Genomic DNA, 23,224 nt, shown 5'->3' with positions numbered 1-23,224 from the left:
AAAACATAGTTTATGAAATAAAGCAAGGCGAAAGCACTTACGCCGGGCTGAGAGAGGAGCAAGCCGCAAGGATTTTTTCATGGAAGTTACATGGCTATAGTTGCTATAAATGAAACGCGCGGCATTGTTTTGGATTAGTTCAAGTGGTTGAATAAGCGTTTTGAGGTGCGGGACCCGCATGGATGAAGCGTACTCCACTTTACTCCTAATAAGCGTTTTGTATAATACCCCTGCCACACGGGCACAGAAAATGACATTAATTGGCTAATGCCTTAAACTTTAATGTCATTCGCGGGGTGCCACACGGACATGCTTAATGACATTAACGCTTAGTGCCATTCGCGACGTAGTGAGTTCTCGTAACTCACTTTGCCGTCGAATGCGTACTCTCGTTCCCAATGTCTCCATATTCTGACGTGACTAAACGAATTATTAGTGAAAAACAATTAATATATTCTTCACTTTCTTTATAATGTTGCTTTTTCTCGCGGCGTAGTGCGTTCTTACACTTATTACAACTGACTTAGACGTCGAATGCGTACTCTCGTTTACAATGTCCCCGCCGTGGCCGTAGTGACCATATTCTCACGATATTAAGCAAACTTGTAGATAAAAACAACTAATATATTCTTCACTTTTTTAAACGGAGCTCTTTATTTTCGTAGAGATCAGCAGGCGATCTTGCCGCTACTCACGGCTAGAGCACTAATCGTGAGCGCGTTAGCCAGGAGAAGCTGTTCGATTGCAAGGCGGCGGCTCCTTGCCTTGTTAGCCTCATACTGAAGCCTTCAAATTTCTCGCCGATGCAAACTCGAGCACACGGTGAAATTCTTCAGGATCGCTGCTGGAGAGCTTTGAAGCTGTGAGCGCTATTTTTCCCAATTTCTATGCTTTGGCTGCGCTATGGATTGGCCTTCGAACTAGCTTTGGCTTCAAACAGTTTACGGCTGGGTGCAACAATGACATTCCTGAAGTAAACTACATACAATACGCCGATTAATGTTTCTCACGCCATTTCTTAAACATCTGCTCCCTAGATAACTGTTTTTTATTGTATTACGATTAGCAAGCAAACTTAACCATTTCACTGCAGCTATCGCCATCGCAACGATTAATGACATTAAGTATGCGCGTGTAGCAGCGATCGAAATATAATGGCATTAAGAAACTTAAGAAACTCGTAAACTTTTAATGGCATTAACCTCGCCCGTGTGGCACAGGTATAAGATTAACTTTAATGATGTAGGAGCAGAAGAAAAATTTCCGCGAATATAACCTAGCATGCGGTCAGTATTGTTAATTACCTTATCAATGTGTAGGGACCAGGAAAGTGTCGAGGTTATGTGGACGCCTAGGTATTTTTGGAGGATATGGCTTCTAGGGGATTATCATGACGATAATAGTTCAGCGGAGGAATATTGCTGCGAGTTACACGCATACATTAACATTTAGTTACTTTAAGTTGTATTAACCATACGTTCCACCAGTTAGAGACGGTGTTAATATTGTCTTGTAGGAATTTGCTGTCAGATTTGTATGAAATTCCACTGAGCATAACGCAGTAATCTGCGAAAAGGTAAATGTTAGAAAAAGATCATTGGGTAAATCGTTAATGTAAATTAGGAAAAGAAGAGGGATTAGAACTGATCCTTGGGGCACACCAGACTCTACGGGGTTAAGTGGGCACATATGGCTGTGAGTAAAAAAAAAAAAAAAAAGGTAGTTGAGTTTCGTAAGACAAGTTCTTTCGGAAGCCATGTCGTACTTTTGTGAAAAATGAATTATCGTCTGAGCATTCTGCTAAATGTGAGTACAAGATATGCTCAAGAAGCTTGAAAGGAATGCTGGTGAACGAAATGGGCCGGTAGTTGAGGGACGAATTTTCGCTACCGGACTTGTCAAGTGGGATCACATTCCCGACCTTCCGATCTGCAGGGAGCTGATGGGTGTCTAAAGATTGCTGAAAAATTCTTGAAAGTAGAACGGATGAATAAACAACAGTACTTTTCAGAAATTTCGCGCTAATCAAATCAGTGCCAGGACTTTAGACCTTTAATCACATTTTCGACCCCACGAGGTCCAATGATAACATCCACAGTTGGGTAATTGCAAAACTCAAGAGTTGGGAGCACAGGATCAGTACTTACCACAAAGTTGTTACAAAATACAGAATTAAGGACCTGGGGACATACATCATCGGGTAGCGTTGAACCACTGGAATCAATCATCGCAACCAAATGATCCTTGGAGAGATTAATAACGCGCAAGAACTTTTTAGGGTCCTTCGCAAGCATTGTTCATAATTTTTTTTTTTGTATTTGTGTACAAGATTAGCCCTGGAGTGTTAGCCATCGCCACCTTGGCGGCCGCGAAGTGGAAGGACAGTGAGAGCAGCGACAGAAGACACACCAAAATGCCTCCGCCAGTGCTGGCTGGCAGCGATGATCGAAGCGAAAGCCGTGCTCTCGAAATCCAATTTTTCGAGTATTCAGTACTGTGGTTTGAATTCTGAGACAGATAAATGAATACAATTAACTTTTGTTCTCTTTTTTCATCTCTTCCTCCACAGCATGTAAAAGAAAACTGCTGCATTTCTCCCATTCGCTTCCTGACCTTTCGAGCTGACAGCAACGATGATTAGCGTTCCGGCGGCTAGAGCCGCCGTCAGCTAATCGCGATACGAAATTATGTTCTCGATTTATCTCTTATCATTTCTCGTGATAGCAAAGCGAGACATATAGCCTAACAACGTGCATTGTTCTGGGCTATGGCCAGTGATGGGTAAAGAATGCAGCATCGAGTCCCGTTAAAAGGAACGCGTCGGCATTAGCGAACCACCTTGTTTTGGGAATGCTCTACTTCCATTGCATCGATGCCGGTTGTTTCTGCGAAGGCTATCAGTAATTTCTTTTTAATCGTGTTTGGCAGATAGCGCAAATCTATTCTTTGAGCTGGTCGAATTTAATTGAAATATGGGGTTTTGCGTACGAAAACCACGATTTGAGGCACGTCGTAGTGGGGGACTGCGGAATAATTTCGCCCACCTGGTGTTCTTTAACGTGCACTCAATGCATGGTACACGGCATTTTTGCATTTCGCCCCTATCGAAATGCGGCCGCCGAAGCCGGGATTTGATCCCGCGACCTCGTGCTTAGCAGCGCAACACCACAGAAGCTAAGCCACCGCACCGGGTCCTTGAGCCAGTCTACTCGAAGAGGCGGGCATTACTTGCACAATAAATCGAAGTGACTAATCGACTAAATCACAAAAAGATCGCTAATTAAGTTTTTAACTAATTACCCTATGTCACATACTGCAATTTTAACATTTTAGCTCGGGAAACTGTCAGACATAACCACTTGAAAAGAATCCTGTGGATGACATAATTTTAGGAATATGTGCCATCAAACTTGCGGTAAAAATGCACTGTGGTTCCACTTACCTTTTTTTTTAAGAAAGCGCCCTTTCACGCATAGAAGCGCAAATTTAACTGGACCGCCAGTGTATTTCTTCGCAAAGTTCGGGAACTATTATTTAAAAACTGGTGCCATTCTGAGAATTCGTTCCAATTGGAACTACCTGGCAAACTTCCAGGCTACAACTTATACATTGCAATACGTATGTGCTGCAATGTAATCACTTTTAAGCATAATTAGTCATTTTTAATAATTATTCAATTAGGCATTTTGATTTCTCCTCCAGTTATTTATTGTCCGCCTGTTTGGGCCATCCAGCTCAAAGATTATAATTGCACAATGTGCCACAGATGATTTAAAAAAAAATTACTGATAGTCTTCGCAAAAAGCCGGTATATGTCACCGCCGTTCGACTTGGGCAGGCGTCGCCCGCCCTCTTGACTTGTCACTGACTTGTATAGTCGGTTCATTCTGTTTGGCGCCGCACGTGAAAGCCTACGCGCTTTCACCATCTTGTTGGCGCATGCGCGTCGCTGTCGTGGAGCTCTATAAATGACGATGCCTGCGGACCTCAGGGAGAGTTGTCTGGCTGGCGGGCCGATACCGAAGTTGCGCGAGTAAACGTTGTTGGTTGAACCGAGGGCTGCGTCTGTCTTCCTGCAATTCTACGGACGGGTTCCAGCAAGTCATACCCACAGTCGGCGCCGAACGTGTTTTGCAGCCCGTCCGTACACAGTGCGCAGATAGAAGGCGTTTTCTTGTACATCCGCAATACTCAGGTATTAAAATGACGCAAGCAGACACACCTTGACAGCGAAGTAAACAGCGCAAGTGCAATCTTGCAAGTTGCCCGTTACCACTTTTTTTTTTGGTACCCTGTTTTCTCTGCGTGCGCACCTTTATTCTCCGAGTCCCTCCCCACCCCCCCGAAAAAAAAAAATCTGTTTCTTGGTTTGCGGGGTTGTCACCCTCCTTGATCGGTGTTAAGGCAGCAATAAGAAATACTGCTACACTCAGTATACTTACAATAAATTAAACAAGGAAGCCGGTAGCAAATGTACCACATATAGGACACGACGTTTCCCAGCACAAATCCTCGACGCGCGACACATGCTGTTCAAGAGCTCGAATATTGGGTGGTGGAAATTAATCCAGAGTCGCCCACTACGGCACGTCTCATGATCATGTCGTGGTTATGTCACGTAAAACCCAAGAATTACGCGGGAATGGGATTATACACAAAATGTAGTTCTTGATTATTAGAGGACGCAAGCGGCTTGCGCGTATGCAAGAGCCCAAACTCTGCTTACATCTTGCTGCGGTCCAACGAAAGGGCTTGCTTATGGAAGCCGAACACAAACATTCGCGTCCATTAATCTAAAGCTCCCTAACGGAAAAAAATACGACAAATGTGGGCACGGTGGGCGCGAAACTGAAAATTACCATTGAGCAGATCTCCTCCTCTCTGTCCTCGGCTGCGCATCTCTTTGCGATGCGCCATTTTCTGTCTGGGCAAACGAAGGCCGTCGATCGAGTTGGGCTAGCTTAGGACGATAGCGCTTGAAAGGGAGTATGTGAACAACTTGCGCCTGAGTATTGGAGATCACTCTAGAACGAAGTCATTCAGATCATTCCAGCAAGTTAGTGTTGCAAACGAATGAGACTGCACACAGCGACAAAGCTGCAGAATTGTCCTCTTTCTTTTGTTTTTGTTTGTTTTTCTTTTTGGAGACGAGCTGTCCACAGTCACACGTATAGTTACTATACGATCAAAGGGGACGGAAGTGCGCCGACTGTCGTAGTGAGCCTGTCGTAGCGAGCTTGAGAAACGCTTTATCGTGAGCAGGTTGAACGCAACACAAATGCCGATCTATTGAAAAAGAACTGGGCAGGGCGAACTTGTAGCAGGAACAAAGACACATATTCAGCCCTACACGCTTCACCTTCTTTAGGGCGTACAATTTACGTGAATAAAGAGGCAACACGGTGTCCCAGCCCTTATGACAAGTAGAAACATAAATTGCCAACGTGATTGTTACGGAGTGCTTAGTTTATTCGTTAATCTTGTTGGTCTTCGTGGGCGTTGTAAAAGGCGTCGCGGATAGGCAAGGTGCGCGAAATCTTTGATAAACAGTTGAAAACACGAACAATGAACCGCAAAACTTCCCTCCCAGCTTTTTCTCTACCTTTGGCCGTTTGATATCGTGGTCCGCCGCACTGGTGACAATCATTGCAAGGCACGAGGTCGCGGGGTCAAATTCCGGCCCTGGCGGCCACATTTGGATGGGGGTGAAATGCCCCGGGTCCCTAGCATTGAAGGCACGTTAAAGATCGCCTGGTGTTTAAAATTAATCCGGTATACCCCACTACAGCGCGCCTCATACTGAAATTGTGGTTTTGGCATGTAAAACCCAGCATTCAATTCAAATTCATTGCATGCCACCATTGTTCGTGACAACTGTGGCATGCAATGAATTGACTTCAATGAATTAATGAATTGAATGGCTTCAAGCTTACCTAAGTGGCATTTCTTCGAATCTAAGCGGTTAGGCCAGCGTACTGAGGATGGTTAAGTTCAATCGAAAATGAATGGTACGCTGTGATTGGTAAACGTGGCATTGCACTTAACTGTATAGAATACGTACTGTGTGTACAAATAAGTAGTTAAGTGCTTGATGGCATTACTTGTATTTATTACTTTGTCCTGATATTATGTTCACTTTCATTGCCGTCAATATCGATTTTTATAAAATTTCTGCTCTTGATTCCTTAATTAATTTCCTCTAACAACATCCAATGAGTTTCCTCGCAAATCAGAAAAGAAACAAAATGCAGGGAAAACGCATAGTTCTATAAAGTCGACAATCAAGCTGGTTGTGGGAAGGGTACCCGATCATTATGGAAATGGGGTCCCCGTACAAAAACACAATAAAAGATGGAAAGGAAGCACTAGCACTGCCGCGGTGTGTCATACACTTTCTTCTTCGTGTAGTGTTTTTGCACATTGATCCCCGCAACTCTTTTTTGTTTTTCAAGGAGGACGCGTATTGAATTTCTGGCCTTGTGTCGCACACTGAATGCAGCAAAGTTTGGAAGCTGAGGCAGTCAGTGAGTCGAACGGCAACATGAATTACCTACTTATTTAAGCTCAGGTTAGAATACATATTAACAGGACGAGCACTGTGCAAGTGAGGTCAGTTCTTGTTCGGCGCTCACCCTGCGTTCTTAAACAAGTCGCGTCTCTAGCGCTTGTTCTACGTTTTATCGACCGTTTGCTTCACGAGGATAAAAATTTTTAGGGTAGCTTATAAGAAAAAGGATAAAAATTTGGTACTATCTCTTTAACGTGCCGAATATCGCATTGTGCAATCCGTAATGGAGTAGTTGGTGTCCATATATTTACGGAGATTGCATCTTTTTCCCTTCTTTTTTTTTTTTGTTTCAAGGAAATATGCCTCTTGAATGACATCAACACGAAGCAATCCAGTAGTTTTTTGCTTGACCGAGAACCGTGAGTACACAAAGGTTGTGATTCTGCCAGCGAAACCTAAGCGAAATTTAGGGGCACAATTCGTTAAAGACCAATTTCACGGCGATTCTGTGGGCGCCGCCATGCTTGATCACGTGTTGACGCGAGCATTGCTCGCCGCAGCTGCCTCCGTTGACTGTGTTTACAATGGGTGTGCACTACGCCCGTTGAGGCCCCCAAAACTTCCATTACGGCGGATACGGTAAACGGCCGCTGGGTGGGCGACGCGAAGCTTCGGAAACAGCTTCAGGGGACATGTAAGCGTTCTTGGAGCTCTGCGCCTTGTCCAAACGGAGCAAGCACCGTATGCAGTGCTTATGCTAGAAGCGAGCCTAGAAATGTATTCAGAGGTGGTCAAACTTTCCATTTCTGAATTTAATCAGGATCTGTGTCTTTCAATATCCGTTGTTTTTTATTTGTCAATCGCTTTGGATCAGCCGCTCGTCATGTCTCTTACTCAGTAACGTTCCTCGCTGCGGTAACTCTCGGATTGTTTATTTTCTGCCTACTGGTGGCCTCAGTCGCGGTGGATTTGCTCTTGAGCGCATAAGGGTTGGAGCGTAGATGTTCTGTACTTTGCAATAGCTCGTAGCGAAGACGTATTATCGCGATAGCCACTCATTTACTCACTGGACCATCACGAAACGACCAGCTTCGAAAATTCGTGTGCTGTCGGTGTACTCCGTGTATGTCACTCATGCTTCGGCCCCTTAAATTTTTCCTAATACATGGGAGGTAGAGCGGGCGTAAGCTTGAGTGTAAGTTGGGGGCCGATGCATGTGGATAAGGTGTCAGAAAATTACTATGAGAGGAAGTGGTGCCACTCCCTTTGTCTCTGTGTTACGAGCGGTACTCACTCTTACCGATGTTCCGAGGTTAAAGTCCTTTCCTTGTAGGTTATCGATACAACGCCAGTGTGTCAATTATTTCATTCCAGATAAAGCCGTGCATCGCGAATGGGTCGTCAACACAGGCAGTCCTTGCGTAGCAGCGGTGCGTGAACTTGACCACACAGATTCATTTCATTCCTCAATATACCACTCACCGTTTTCGCAGCCAACTACTTTACAGGTCTTCCGGCTACTGTTCCGCATTTTACACAATGAATAGAGGGCAGTCCGTTAGCAATCGCCCATCGCATTTTCGACAGCTGATGAGCAGAAGCGGCAATGGTTTCGCATTCTTGTGCTTTCGCCTCAGGCACCGGGAGGCGCGCGTCGAAAGCGCCATCTCTTTACTCTAGAGAAAACTACACCGTCAAAAGGGTGCAGATGTATCAGGTTACCCCTCTCCGACTTAGGCAATGTGCAAGAAAACAGCCGTGAACGAACACTCCATTCAACGCTGAAAACCTCGTAAGGCATAGCGGAATGCAGCGTCGCCCCCTACGCACCATTGTAGCCATCAGACTTGAAATTTGACACCGCACTCAACTTGGTTAACGCCGCTAACTTTCTTGCATTTCCTGTCTGCTTGTCTCATTTCTGTGATTTCTTTACTATTAATCAAGTTGATAATAATTTATAAAGTAGCCAAGCATAGGTATGCTTGACTTTTGCAGTAACCACAAAACATATCAAAGGCGATAGTGTTCATTTTGCAGCGAACAGGTCTTTACGGACTTGCTTGCGGATTTTTCCGTGGCTGCCCCTTCCCCGCTCGTTGAAGAAGTTTTGAAGAGTGACAAAAGTGCTGTGGATGAACTAAATGGTGTTCTCGGTAGAAAGAGAAAATAGTACAGGGCAGTGCTACCAACCTGGAAAAAATTGATGCATCTGGGAAATACCCGTTATGAGAATTGGCAGACATCTTTCCCCAGAAATAAGCGTTCGAGATTTGCAGTTCAAAAGAAAGAATGGCGATTCCTAACGGTAGTCGCACAGTGAGTGCACCGCGCATTTCTGCGTCGAAATTAAAAAAGAAAGGAGAAGACTCTGCAACGAGAAGCAGTCGACAAAAGGTTGAACGCGAAGAAAGTCCTTTAATGTAAAGAAGCCTGCCAAGAGCTAATAGAAGCCTGGTTGCGCAACAAATTTTGTTTGTGTGAGTCCGGGAGTACTTCCGAAGTATTTCGCCGGACTCAAACATTGCAGCCACCAGCTTTGGCTAAAGCTTTCTTAATGCATACAAATAAATAAATAAATAAATAAATAAATAAATAAATAAATAAATAAATAAAGCGCCTATGGGCGTGGGCGTGTGTTCACAAAAAGCTATTAGGATGCAACTTTTCGTAAGAAAAAATTCCAACTCATCCTGATGCTGGACATAGCATTACCCAAGGCTGCCCAGCGCTGGCAAACAGCATTTACGAGCGAGCAGCTTTGTGAATATGGCCGCTATTTCTTTTCTTACTACAGGTTTGTACGTTAAAGCCGCGATAAAGATTACTAAAAGACAACACCTAAGAACTGTGCTCACTCCTTCATAATTATTTCGGCCTGAGAGAGTGCGAGTCCAGACTTTATTTTGCCTGACTGCAGGGTTGTTTTGCCCCGTGCAACTGGTGTTCACGGCATCCCCAGCCGTTTCATTGTCGTGTTAAGGGCTAAAGGTAAACTTTTCTGCGCGTAACGTCAGGTCCACTGGTCGTGTTTTACCTTGCTGATTCTCTGTTTCCGCAAGGGCAGTTAAGAAATGTAGGTCTGCCGTATACAAGTGCGTTGTATTCTTTGCACACTCTTGACCACAAACGTAGTCGTTGAAGGTCATCTTGACGATATTCAATATATAACATAGATAACTTTATTTGATTTTTTTGATAACACTTCCTTCACCAGAAAAGTATTCTTTTGGGGCCGTAGACAAAATGCATTTCATAACGATGCTTTGGTTCGTTTCCCCCGGTCATAGTACTGCGTTTCACCATTGTATATTTCTCCCTTGCTCATTCTGTGGTCACATTAACTTGAACATGGGCGGGCGCCCTCCAGCCTCTCGAAAGATCGATCTACTGAATCTCTCCGACGTGCCTTTACCTTACTTTAGTTCTTTTTTTTTGTTTTCTTGCAAATTTGTGAATAAGGCGCAACAAAGGAGAGTTCTGGCACGCTTTAACGAGGTACATGTCCCCTGTCAAACTAAAAGGAGGTTTTACTGGCAATGCGCCATGTAGCCGTTCGCCATTGTCACGTGCGGCTTGGCAGCAGGAGGGCTCAGAGGCATGGTCTGTTTGTTAATACGGAAAAAAATTAAGCACACATGGGGCGTATTCATCAAGTAATATACAGATGCGATATACGGATACGGAACAAAAAATAGATACTAGTGAGTTGTGAGCAGGTCATATATATTTTTTGGAGATCGCTAGGTGCGAAAATTGCGCAGCTGGACCTAGTCTCGCGTGCCTCTATTTCTTGGCGCTCGTAGAAAAGAAGTGGACTAGCATAATTTGTTCACCCCTTTGCTAGAAAGATTAAATAAAGCGCAGAAGGCGACATTTTTTTTCTGTCCCGGTTAAGGGCGGCACAGAAAGCTGATGCAATGCGGCTCACCTTGTTTTGAGCACCAGCAGGTTCGTAATAGAACGGTATAACCAGCTCAAAACAAGAGCGGTGGGTCGGACGTTACAAACAAAAAATTTAGCCCGAGCCCAAAACACGAAAGGGGAACACCAGGAATTGCGGCGCACGCCAGCTGTGCAGCGCAGCAGAAACTGGTAGTTGACTGTCCAGCAAAATAAAACCTTTACTCCCACGAGACATTTGAGCATGAGTAGCGTAGCAAGCTGTGGAAAAGCATTCAGTGAAATTAGAGTAGATACTGCTTATTGCGAGAGATGAGCAAGCAAGGTTCACGTGGGCGACTAATTCTAAACGATGGATTGGAATCATTTATTCGCGCGACTGGTTTAGCCAAAAGGCCGCTCGCGTCATCAAGAGTGACGACCCGTTCGCAGAAATCCTTTTGGATTGAACGGACTATGGAGCCTTTCGTCAAAAGCCAAACACCTATCGTTTCATCTCATGTCGATTTGCATGGCACCGATGTTTTCCGAAACAAGACGCCACCATAAGTTTCACACTGTACCAGGTACCACTCCTGTTTTGCGATAGCCGTGCATTCGTCTCTAAGCCGTCTTGTTCGTCCACTGTGCTATTCCATCAGTGCGGCACCAACTCGGCTTGCAGTACTGACCCTGACGTCCAAGCACAGTGTGAGGCCTGGCCGCTGGGCTCGACGTCACTGGGTCGTTGGGTTGCACCGTGTCTAGATCCGCAAGAGCACCGCGAAGGAACGAGACGTGCCAACCTACGCATGCTTCTGCGCCCACTCAGTGACGCGAACGCTGCCGGACCCTCCTGTACCGGGAGACTTGGGCCATAAATTTATTGACTCAGGATTCACGACCTCATCTGAACACATACTACCAGACGAGAATGCTGCACAGCGGCCCAGTTGTTAGCGCGTCCTGCTACCAAGCGCACATTGCCGCAGCGGTATAAATTTTGAGTCACAGTGGCGATGATGAGGCACTTTGGTTTTTAGGCACGTAAGCGCTTATTTGGCTATCGTCAGCGCGTTTACGTGACACCTCATGCGTTGTAACATCTTACGTGTTACTTCTTTATAATGAAACCAGTGAATACCGCTGTTTTATTAGCAGGCCTATGTGCTCCCGAAATGCCTATGAGGAAGCTATGCCTATTCTGGTACTTATTTTACTGTTATTTAGTGTTTGATGACAAAGAACAAAAAGGTCCTCACATTCACAGAAAACAAATAGAAACTGTTACGCTAAAATTGTTAGTAAAAGAAAATAAAATGCAACGCTTATGCTGGACGTATCATTAACTAAGCCGGCTGACCAGTGGCAATGAACACTTACGATCGAAATGCTTTGTGAATTCGGCCCCTAAATCCTGGCATTTTTTGCTGTTTTTTATGTGAAAGTACCGGGTTTTAAACTTCAATTTAGGTTACAGCTGTTGTGGCCTAACGAGATTCGGAGGGGCACATTCATCACGACGGCCCAAGATACATGCTCAGCTGTGCTGAGGCAGTTTGTAAGGTGATCTTGGGAGGTATAACGTAAAACGTCTTAATCGTGATTTTATTACAAAGTACTGGCGTCAAATTTACGTAACTGCTGACTAAAGCGTCGGGCGATGACCCGCCGTGTTGCTTCAACAGCCCCATCAAATCCTCTCGTCCTTTATAAGAGTTCACTTTTGTTCGCTTTGAAAGCAAATAGCATTGCCTACCTTTGAATACCATTCTTGGCTGACAAAAGACCAGCAGCGCGCAGATGTCGACAAGTCTTCAGTGGGTCCGAGCTAGCCCAGTGAAAGTGGATAACAGGAGGAGGAGGATGGCTCCGACGTCTGCGACTGGTCCACCCTTGCCTAACTAGCTGTGGGTGGTGGAAAACTGCATCGGATTGCTACGGGGAGTTAAAAATGCCGCTAAAGTTGGTTATCCGCGAAGAAGAGTTGGCAGAGCGATGTCGTATGGGTGCCGAAAGTGCTCGAGAACGTTATACTGCCATCCATTTTTTTATCATACGCACACAAATCTATTCTACCCGGTATGTGCGAGTAGCCATTGCCAGAGTGATTGGCGGGCAGGCAACTTTAATTCATTTAATCTCCAGCTATTAAAAAAACGCTTTTGTTCGGTATAATAATGTATTTTTAATGCATATACGTGACCTTGACGTGGTGAGTTTGCGGAGTTTTGTTAGGTCACGAAACAGACAGGCGAAGCGGAGGCAGCCCGAGAATGTTTTACCGATATCGGAGGGCTAATGGTAAAAAGGCCGTAGAATCGTAAAAAAAAAAATATTTTCCCTCTGTTCGGCCTAGTGATACATAATCCGTGCACTCGCGTCATATCATACAGGCAGTTTTTGCGGTTTTGGTGATGTGACGTGACAGACAGGTGACATGCGAGTGAGCTGTAAAAATTTTGACCAAACGTGGAGTGGGATGGAAAGAAATGGGGCAAAAATTGGAATAGGTTTAGGTCATAGCGCCTCTTATTTGCTTTACGCCGATTATTTGTAGTTGTGAATGAGGCGCACATTTTCATTAGACTTCGCGTATGCAATGAACTGCGTACGTGAGATAACGTTCCAGCATTCTATCCTTCCGACTGCAATAATGTTTGGTTGCCAGGGCAATTTTTTCACGAAGCATCTTTTCAAGTGAGACAGCGCGGCCTACTTTCCGCTGCGATATAGTCTGTCCAGGTGCATATAAGGGTGGGGGCGCCAGTATGCATGCACGGTAATTGCTCGTAGCAGCTGCTTATTACAAAGCGAGCACGGAAGCACATGGTGCCGGAAGCAGGTGGTATGAAGCTGTAAACAAGTTCAGCTCTGGAGCTCTGCAACAGCATTCCGCGAAGCGAACGCAGGTGTCCCGAATCATGGCTGTACGGAATAAAAATGGAAAATAAAATAACCTTGGAACGCTTGATGACCCTGAATAGTTAACGCATAGCTTAACTGGCCTCACTGGCCAGTGGGGCGGCTCCACTGGCCATCTTTTTTCGATGCTGCGTTCGCAGTAAAGCGCACGATAACGCTCTTGGAGAGCAGGCTCCCTGAGGTACAGTATATGAATAGAAGAGTCTCTGTTTGCGAGCTTTGGATGGGTATATGGGTGACGTCGAACTTGCCGTTATGTGTCAATAACTCCGACCCAAAGGAAACAAGAGCCGTTGGAAAGCTATTTGCAGCAAGCTCCAGGGTAACTTCACTCTGCAGCTCTACCATGCTGTTTGGCGTAGGGGGAAAATGCACTTCATAGTTTGGCGCTCCTGTTAAAAATATATGCTATTTAAGTTTAGTGGTGTTATACCTCAAAGCCAGAACTTGACTGAGTGAGTAAGGGGTTTGAAGTTAGGTTTTACCACAGGGGATTCCTCAACTTTACCCGTAGTTAGCTGAACAAGCGCTTTTGGGTTCCGCGCCATGTGAATGAGGCCGCCGCAGCTGGCAACTGAACCCGCGGCTTCAACCTCAGCAGCTGAACGTCACAGCTGCGGAGCTGCTTCAGCGGGCACGAAAGACTAGCCCCGTTTCCCGCGTCGTCTTACGCGTCAGGCTACTGAAAACTCCCCAGCAAAGGGAAATTGGGCCTTCCTGAGATTGGCAGCACTAGGAACGGAACGAAAGGAAGAAAGAAACAAATGAAGAGAAAGAAAGAAAGAAAGAGGTGCCCCCCCGTGTCAGCACACTCGCCTGACTCTGTGGAGCCATGAAGGTGAGGCTCATGACGAACAGCGACGCCGGCATACCGCGCAGCACGCCGAACAGCAACACGGGCACGTGCCACGGCCCCACGGGGTCCAGGATGCTCTCCATGGCGGTCGTTACTCCTCGTCCGGGCGGGCAGCAGGCGGGCCTCTCTGCGTCGCGTCGTACACGCGCGATTCGAGCACACCGCACAATGGGTTCCGCAGAGCCGCACGAAACGTTCTGCGGCAGAGTGCGTCTGCGCCGCTTTCACCATGCGCGCGTCGCCGGTTGGACGCCGAGACGAACGCGACCAAGTTCGCGTCAACGGAAAGCCACCGAGGGCCTCTCGCGTTCCGCAACTCGTCGCTAGCTATTCTGCGAGAGAAGCATGCCATGTATAATGCTTCTTCGTCGCTTTCTGTAGCACGGGGTCTCTCTTGCGTCTCCTGCTGCGGCTTCCCTTCGGGCGCTTGGCCCGCGGCTCGCTTGGCGCGAGTCCACGGGCTCGGTGCAACGGGCCACCGCAGCTTCGGGTGCCGGCAGGCTTCGAAGGGTAAACATCCAATGCCCGAGCTCTGAGGGGCCTTGCGGAAGGACATGTTGACGACGGCCGAGGGAAGCGGGGCAACGTTCTCAGCCTGGCCCTGCCAACGCGTCGTGCTGGCGTGGCGGTAGCGACCGCCGACTCAAAACAATGCGCCCGGGGACGCAGCCGTTCGAGGGCACCGTTGAGGCCACACTTCTTTAGACCACTTCGTGCAGTACCGGAAAGCGTCCGCGTGGCAGGAGACAAATTGCTGTATCATCACGCAATGCACGAACGCGTTTAATCGAGCACGGTTTATATCGAACGCGTAATCGATTAAACGCGTTCGATGTAAAGCGCGTTCCGCGAGAACATTTATTGGAGATGGCTTCTCTGCAACTACGTGTATACCCGCTTTCACTCACAGTCTTCCCAATAGCAGTAATAAAGCAATACATTTTTAATTGTGCTGATTAATAAAAATTATTAATCTATCACATCTATTAAATACTCCAGCCCCACGATGGGCTGCAGTATGTGAAAATAAATATAAATAAATAAATTTATTCTCTTCTGCTATGTTCTGACAAAATAAATTGTTGTCTCTTATCAGCACCCGAAAACGCTATTAACTGTGCGGCAGAGTGCGCGCTACATGCACAGCGCACTCTTGGATTAAAAGCTCGAACTTTGTAGAATGGCGCACGCTGCAGCGTTCCTAAGCCTTGCTAAGCTCTCCATCCCAGGATAATTCTTCCGGTAGCCTTGTGGTCGCAATGCATTTCTCTTGCTTTTCACAAAGCTTTCCACGTTTTCTCTCTCTCTCTTTCTTTTTTCTTTTTTCAACACACAGCTCAGCAAATAACCGCGAAGTCGAAACGTAGGAATGCGTTCAATCCGGCTGCTTGAAGAACTAACGTATAACTCCAATCTCTTCGGTGACGTCAACGTTGCTTTATCAATGTTTCCGCCAGTAACTGGTCCTTCATTCTTTGAGCTATTGAGTGTATCAAGGTAAACCATATTCCAAATGATTTTGCCTTTCCACCGCTAAATGACGTGCACTTAAAGTAATACTGTCCGATAAAGCTGGGGGAAGTTCTTGCATATCCTGTGCGTTTAACTATCGGACAATAGGTCGACTAGCTCGCACTTTTATATGTTGCTGCCGTCACAGGTGGACATTTCTTTTTCTGATCAGTGCTTTGCTTGCAATATGTTCCGTTTTCCTGTACATATGATTACGAAACACTCGGATGGACAACAGATATACTTGTGGTAAGACTACCAAACTGCTACTTTCTTTTACAGAAATCAGCTGAAATATTTCACTTCGCCACTCATTACCATTCATTCATTTCAGTAAACTTTTCCAAATACATAAATAAATAAGTAAAATGTGTGACAGAAATGACAGCTACGATGCCCAACATTTGGTGCAGTAAGCCACACTTGACAAAGATAACGCTCTGGAGGTTTAATCCTTATTCCATTTTAAACCGAGGAAATGAAAACTACAGATAACAACGACATGTGACACAGTTGGCCACTATGGGGCGACTTGAACGCGACTAGGCCTACCGTGCCCGTTAATGCGAGCTCTCTGGAAGGTCAATCGTTGCCGCACTTATTATGATATCCACATCCTAAAGCGTGCTTTGCCCAATTTACTGAGCGAGTCATATCTGACTAAACAGGATACTATTGACGTTTCTAGTAATTCAAAGGGAGGGGCCGTATGACGTAAAACTATTCCAATATGTTTTTATTCCAATCGCCTGACGTCAAATTTGCGTAACCGCCGACGCAAGCGTCGGGCGGTCACCCGCCGGGTTGTCTGAACAAATAAATCAAATGCTCCTCTCGTTCATAGAAGGTCACTTTTGTTTGCTCGAAAAACGAATAACACTGCCTGCACTGAGCGGCTTGTCTTGTCTAATTGGCTCACAAGAGGCGACGAGCATGCTCAAGTGGAGAGGGATTCGATGGGGCCGAGTCACTGCACTGAATATCGATAACCGAATGAAGAGGGTGGTGCCCGGGTCTGCGATTGGTCGGCTTTGTCTTACTTAGCTTGCGGGGGCTCGTCAACCATCGCGGCGGCATGCAATGGACGCTTAAAAATGAGGCTAAAATGGATCCTCAGCAACGAAGAGTTGGAAGAACGAGGTCGTAAACGTGCCGAAAGTTATCGAAAACGTTACACGGCCGCGCAAAAGATTTTATTACACGCAAATAAACCCATGCTCTCCGGCAGGGGCGAGTAGCCAGTGCCGGAGCGATCGGCGGCAGCCATATTTTATTCCTTTCGGAACGGGGCAGCCTGTGGCTATTCAGAAGAAAATTCAGTTTTGTTCGGCATATTAATTTCAGCTTTAACGCGTACGCGTCACTTTGACGCGGTAAGTTTTTGCGGTTTTGTGACGTCGCGTGAGAGGCAGGTGAAGTGGCTGCAGCCCGAAAACTTTTGACCAATAGCCGAGTTCTAACGGCAAAAAGGAGTCGAATCAGAAATAACTATTTTTGTTTTGTTCGGTCAAACTATACATAATCAGTGTGTACACGTCATATCTGATGGGGAGCTATCGTGGTTTTCGTGACGTCGCATGACAGACAGGTGAAGCGGGGGTGGTCCAAAAAAGTTTTTGACCAATCGCGGTGGGCTGATTGCAGAATTGGAATAGAAAAGTTTGGAATAGTTTTACGTTATAGCACCCCAGAACTGCGGCTTCATATTGACAAGTGTACTTGTTTATCGGGTGACCACGTTTCACCGCCTAACATATGTTATCGCACAGCGCAGGACAGGTTTGCATGTATCGGAAGTTTCTCGAACGTTATCGATGGTTCTATCCTTTCTGTTGTAACCGAACTTTGTGCAATCTGATTTCATCGCGCGACGCGAATGGTTTAGAACTTTCTGGACGACACGCAGGTCCCAGCGGTTACTCTGGAACCTTCGATCACTGATGTATAAAAGCCGACGCGCTTGACCCGCTGATCAGATTTTCGACGGTTGCCGACTGTGTTCGCTGCTATCGTTGTTCTTTGAGTGTAGCCTGCTTTTGAGGGCACAAGTTCGCCCAATAGAACGCTAGTTTCGCTAATAACAGTTTTGCTGCTTTCTTCACCGTCACTACTACGCGAGAATATATGCAACAGTGCTGTGCGATCTTGCCACATATCAGTCGGTTAACGTTTGTACGCCCACAGGTTGACGAAAACGTGTATGCCTAAAAAAAAGAACTGCCGCTTGCATCAGTTGGGCTTGGCGTAGTAAGGCGGCGCACGAAACGTACCCGTACCAGAAGTCGATGCTGTAACTGGTCTATGCTATAAAGCGCGGGCGGTAATAATGACTCATAAGCAAGCACGGCTACTTGGCATCTACTGCGGCTACACAGAGTGTCCACCAAGTGAACGAAAAATTTTGAGGCATACACTGAGGCTTTCGCTTCTGCTTCGAGCCGTAGAAAAAAAAAAAAAAAAAAAAAACGTTCGATGGTTCGATGGGCGTATATGTAGATGCAATTGTTTCTAACTACAGGCAGTTTACATTCAGCACGCTGCGCCGCTCCTGCTCAGACGTATGTATCTTCGTCTGTTCAACAACCTTTTATTTTCCACTTAGCCATATATACATCATGTCAATGAAAAGCACTCACTCTTTCCGAAACGCTAATACACCTTCCCCTCCTCCCCCCCCCTCCCAACACACGGACAGCTGCCAGACCCATTTTTGACTTGCTCGGTGGGGCTGCATTATGGCGTTTCTACTATAACAGTTGTTCTGTGATGCATCAGCGCAATTGTCAAAGATTTTAGAAAAAAAAAAGATAATGTAGCACTCCTATCTGTCCTCAGATGACGAAAGATCTGTTCAAAGTAATTAAAGATAAAGACTTTTGGCACACTAAGGTAAAGTCACATAGGGATAACAAATATTATGAACAAATTTTTCGTATGGCTGGAAATATAGTAACTAGCGCTATACATATTCGTAAAAAATGTTATTACACAAATTTAATAGTCAGTAATTCTGGCAATTCAAAGGCTACATGGCGCATTATCAACTCAGTAGTCAAGTAGTAACTCAGTCAACTCAGTAGTAGCCATCGGTTATAGAATAGACAATGCCAGACTTGAAAATCTTAGGAATATTTATGAAATCCTTAATAACGTCCTTCAACTCGTACTTCTGTACGGTTGGTCATGCGATATCTAATAACACCTCTTCTTTCATCTATTCCTTACCTAGAAAGGACGACTACGTCATTTGGTTTTGTGGACATTACAGCGGAGGACATAGTGTACGTAGTGAAGTGCATGCCATTCAAACGTTCTGCTAGGCACGATGGAATATTTATTTATTTATTACAAACACGCGCATTCGCTCCAAAAGCATTACAGCGGGGGAGGGGGGTTATATACATATTTACACATTTGTAGATGTAAAGAGAAAACACAGTGTCACACAAGCGAAACAAGGTTTTATAAGCAGGTAACCAAAAGCAATAGATCGCTATTATCTAGGTATCATACCCGTATAAAAGAAAATAAGTACAGAAGTACCGTACAGAAAACAAAACAAGTGCAGGATCAGGTAAAAGCAGCGCTATAGAGCTTGAACACACATATGGAAGTGAAAATTCGATGCGATACCTACAACGGTTTCAAGAACCTTGTTCCACTCAGGTGCCGTTCGCTGAAGAAATAAATACTTGAGCAAATTTCCTGTGGATGTTGTCTCCCGAACTTTGAAAGCATGGCCGCTGCGATTCGAAATGTACTGTGGCAAGAGCGTGTAGCTCCTTTTATCTATGCCAGAGCGCGCATGAAATATATTATGGAAGAACTTCAGCCTAAGATAACACCTACGGTCGCTCAAAGTCTGCCGTTGCAATCTAGTCTTCATAGCGGTGACGCTACTTGTGCGGTGATAGCCACCGACGATGTACCTGGCTGCTCGATTTTGTAAGCGCTCTAGCAAATGTATCATCCGCGGTGACCTTAAAGCATTGTATTGATATACTGAGCAAGCCATTGGAAAAAAAAATGTTCCATTTCTCTTTCTATACTACTACCTATCCATACTTTATTAAAGATTGCTAAGCTCATTCCTATTTTTTTTTAAATGGGGACCGTAATTTGTTAGAAAACTACCGTCCTATATCTGTCTCAAGTTGCCTAAACACCGTTTTTTGAGAAAGTTACCGCCAAACGAATCATTTCTTTAACGTGAATTCATTTTGTCTTATTGCCAGCATTGGTTTTTGAGCTAAAAGACCGACGAATACAGCAGTATCAGCTTCGTGTGATTGCATAAAGTCCCACTGGAACAACAACAAAACTGTCCTAGGCATATTTCTAGATGAGCGAAAAGCGATAGACACTGTGGATCACGACACACTGCGATATAAGTTAGAATGCTACGGCTTTCGAGGTCTAACTCGAATTTTTCCGCAGCTATCTCAATGACAGAAAACACTATTTGCCATTGCAGATACCAAATCCGACATTTATGACATCGTTACAAGTGTCCCCCAAGGCTCAGTGCTGGGGCCAATATTTGTTTTCTTTGTTTTAAACGATTGTCCCAATGCCTTAAACAACTTCTCTGCTGTAACGCATTAAGACGACACTGTATTACTTTGTGCGCCAAATTCCTTGGACAAAGCAGTGGCTAATGATGAACTTCTAAGTGTTAACCAGTGGTTTACATCATATAAGCTAACTCTGAATACCAAGAAAACTAAATATATTCTCTTTACCTGTTCGTAGAAAACACCCCTATGCGAATGTCATTTGCTTTTTCTTAACCACACTGTACATGAGCGGGTGAGTTCAATACTTTGGTGTCGCACTAGATGACCGTTTTCATTGGAAGCATCACATTACATTCCTCTGTAAAAAAAAAAAAATTAAGCAAAGCTTGTTTTATTTTGTACAAATGCCGTTATTACTGCGACAATGCCACTCTCAGAGCAGTTTAGCATGCTCCATAGCCATCCGTCCAACTGTACTGCATCTTAGGGTCATACGTACGTTTCATATGTAGAACCTATTGTACTTCAGAAAAGGACATTGCGATTTATGACTTTTTCTGATTACAGTGCTGAATCAACGCGCTATTTCAAAATTTGAACATATTGTCTTTTAATTTATTACTGAATATTAAGACAACAATAAGTACCCATAATAGCATAACCACTTTGTACTCCGGAAGCAATAGACGCAAAGCACTTAACTGAAAATGTATACGGAATGAAGTGGTTAAACAGCACTGCAGCACTCTTATGGAACAACTTGCTATCGGAAGTTAAACAAGCCAATTTTTTTTCATTATCTTTGGAACCCCATTATCACTCACGACTATTATTTTTATAAAGTATTGATTTTGCTGGTGTTCTTACCTATTCTAGCGTACAGTTATTAGGCACAAATTTATTTCTTTAGGTTTCTCGTGGCTATTCGAAGTACGCTGCCTTTTGTATATAAATGCATGTGTAGTGTACAAATGATTTATTTATACTTTGCTGTATTGCCGTTGTGATTGTGAACAATAAATAGCATGGATCCCAACCAGCCTTGAGGTAAGGATCCAGATGTCTTGTACGATATTTCCGGTGTACATTCCCTGTTTTCAATAAACTTGAAACTTGAATTGGCGACGTGGAAGATTGTTGAATATATCTTGCTCACCGAAATTCAGTTTCAGACTCGCAAATTCTTTCGGTGCAAGCTTACCGCGTGCCTATCGAGCAAGGTTGCTAGAGCAAGGCCAGCCTTGGCGCTTTTAGGCCAAGGCTTTGTTCTTTTCCACCAACGCTTGGCCCGACGCCGAAGCCTCTGGAAAAAGCGCGTTAGTAAAAATGACAGCAACACTTTGAATGATAAAGCGTGATTTTCGCTTGCCATCTGTGAGAGCCGCACTAACTAGGGCATAGAGGTAGCAGGAAAAGTGGCCTATTTTTCGTGAATTCTGCAGAATAATATGAGAAGGAAAGGGCAGCCAAGGTATAGACTTATAAACAATGGCTTGTTCCACATTGGGCTCATATTCGTCGGCTTCTGAATATACACGTCTGCGTATGTAAGTACACTTTACTACTGAAACTGAGATGTACTTGAAAAGAGAATATAATACAAACTACCACTCTGAATAGTCAGGCGCATCTATGCCAAAGCAAAAAATGCTGCTGTTGGGATATCCAGCTAGTTTTTCTGAAGAAACGCATTATAACATTTTCAAACATATCCTTCGAGAGCAATAAAGGTATTACTCTATAAATGTTTGTATTACATGAAACGCACACGAAAGAAGTAACAGTATGCGATGCTGTAAATTCCCGAGTATTGTGTCCATTTCCTTGAGGTATACGTTCATTCGGTGTATAAACATGTGATTTTCCTGAGACTAAAATACGTCCTCACTGATTAAGTTGTTGGAAGTACGCAGCGTATAGAAAAACTTTCAGGGTTCGTTGATAACTCCACAAAGTCGTCATGAGTGTAAATCGTGCAGATAAACGAGAACCTCCACTGGCCGTAATATGGAAAGAGGAATAGCTGGTAAATGAGTTGTATAGGGTGCCCCAGCTAAAATGAGCGACGCTTCTCATCGAAAAAACAAATATATAAAGAACACGGTGCCAAATACGATTTTAAAGGGGCAATGAGGCACTTCTTGAACAATGTAAAAAAATACGTTACCGATCTGTTAACGAGCCTCCTGTGAACATGTGAGCCAAATATTACAGCACCGCATGCAGCAGTGAATTTAAAATCTGGTATCAAAAGCAGTGAACAGTCGCTTGCTCTCAAATCCGCAATGTCGTCATCGAAAGCAACTGGTCGACAAACGCTACTGGCTGATTTCATTACCGCGAGAACATTCTCAGTAATACATAATTAGTCATTCTGAGTTTAAAAAGTGGCAGTTTAGCAGAAAGGCGAAGCATCGATTGCGATAGCAAATTAGTGGACAGCTGTACGAAGTAAGTATGGTAACTTTATCGACGGTATCAACTTGTAAACATAGGCATACTAAATAAATTAACAAGCATGGTGTCACGCGCGCAAAAGCGAACATGAATAGAACTCACTCGATGACCGCGTAAACTCACTGTCAAAACGCTGGAGTGAGGAAGCGCTGCAGCAGCAGCGAGCGAATTGACCTTCGTGCTGCATCTCGCATCCGCGCGAACTAAGCCGCGAAAACACAGCGCACAGCGGACTCTGTTCCCGTCGCAGATGGCTTTTAAGATACAGCGGCCCTGGCGGGCGCGCGCGGCCGCCGTGCTGCACGGAGTAGAACGCGCTCCGCACTCCCTACCCTCCCCCTGGAGCCTTGCGCGCGACAGAAGACGGCGCCCTTCGTCCCTGATATCCTTCCTAGCGTCTGTGAGATTGAGCCGCCATGGCCGGCTCACCCTCGCCCTGTTTCGCTCGCACGCACAGCAGGCGGCGCGCGGCGACGATTTTATCGCCCTTGGGACTTTGTACGGAACCTCACGGTGACGCCGGCGACAGAAATGCACCTGGAGTGTCCAATTGCTATCACAAGAACA

At 45.1% G+C, this 23,224-nt stretch overlaps 1 protein-coding gene across 2 annotated transcripts in view; it reads right to left on the bottom strand.

Annotated features, from left to right (window-relative positions):
• LOC126518494 (organic cation transporter protein-like) overlaps positions 1-23,224 on the bottom strand; it is a 180,780-nt gene that overhangs the window by 58,610 nt on the left and 98,946 nt on the right. For both annotated transcript variants that reach the window (XM_055064937.2, XM_050168280.3), the window contains exon 2: positions 14,132-14,298. In XM_055064937.2, coding sequence (XP_054920912.1) covers positions 14,132-14,254 — 123 coding nt within the window. In that variant the 5' untranslated portion in view covers positions 14,255-14,298. The remainder of the gene's footprint in view (positions 1-14,131; positions 14,299-23,224) is intronic.

This window comes from Dermacentor andersoni, chromosome 1 (genome assembly GCF_023375885.2).
Source record: "Dermacentor andersoni chromosome 1, qqDerAnde1_hic_scaffold, whole genome shotgun sequence".
In the NCBI taxonomy this organism is placed as follows: domain Eukaryota; kingdom Metazoa; phylum Arthropoda; class Arachnida; order Ixodida; family Ixodidae; genus Dermacentor; species Dermacentor andersoni.
This window is presented reverse-complemented; position numbering and strand designations above follow the sequence as displayed.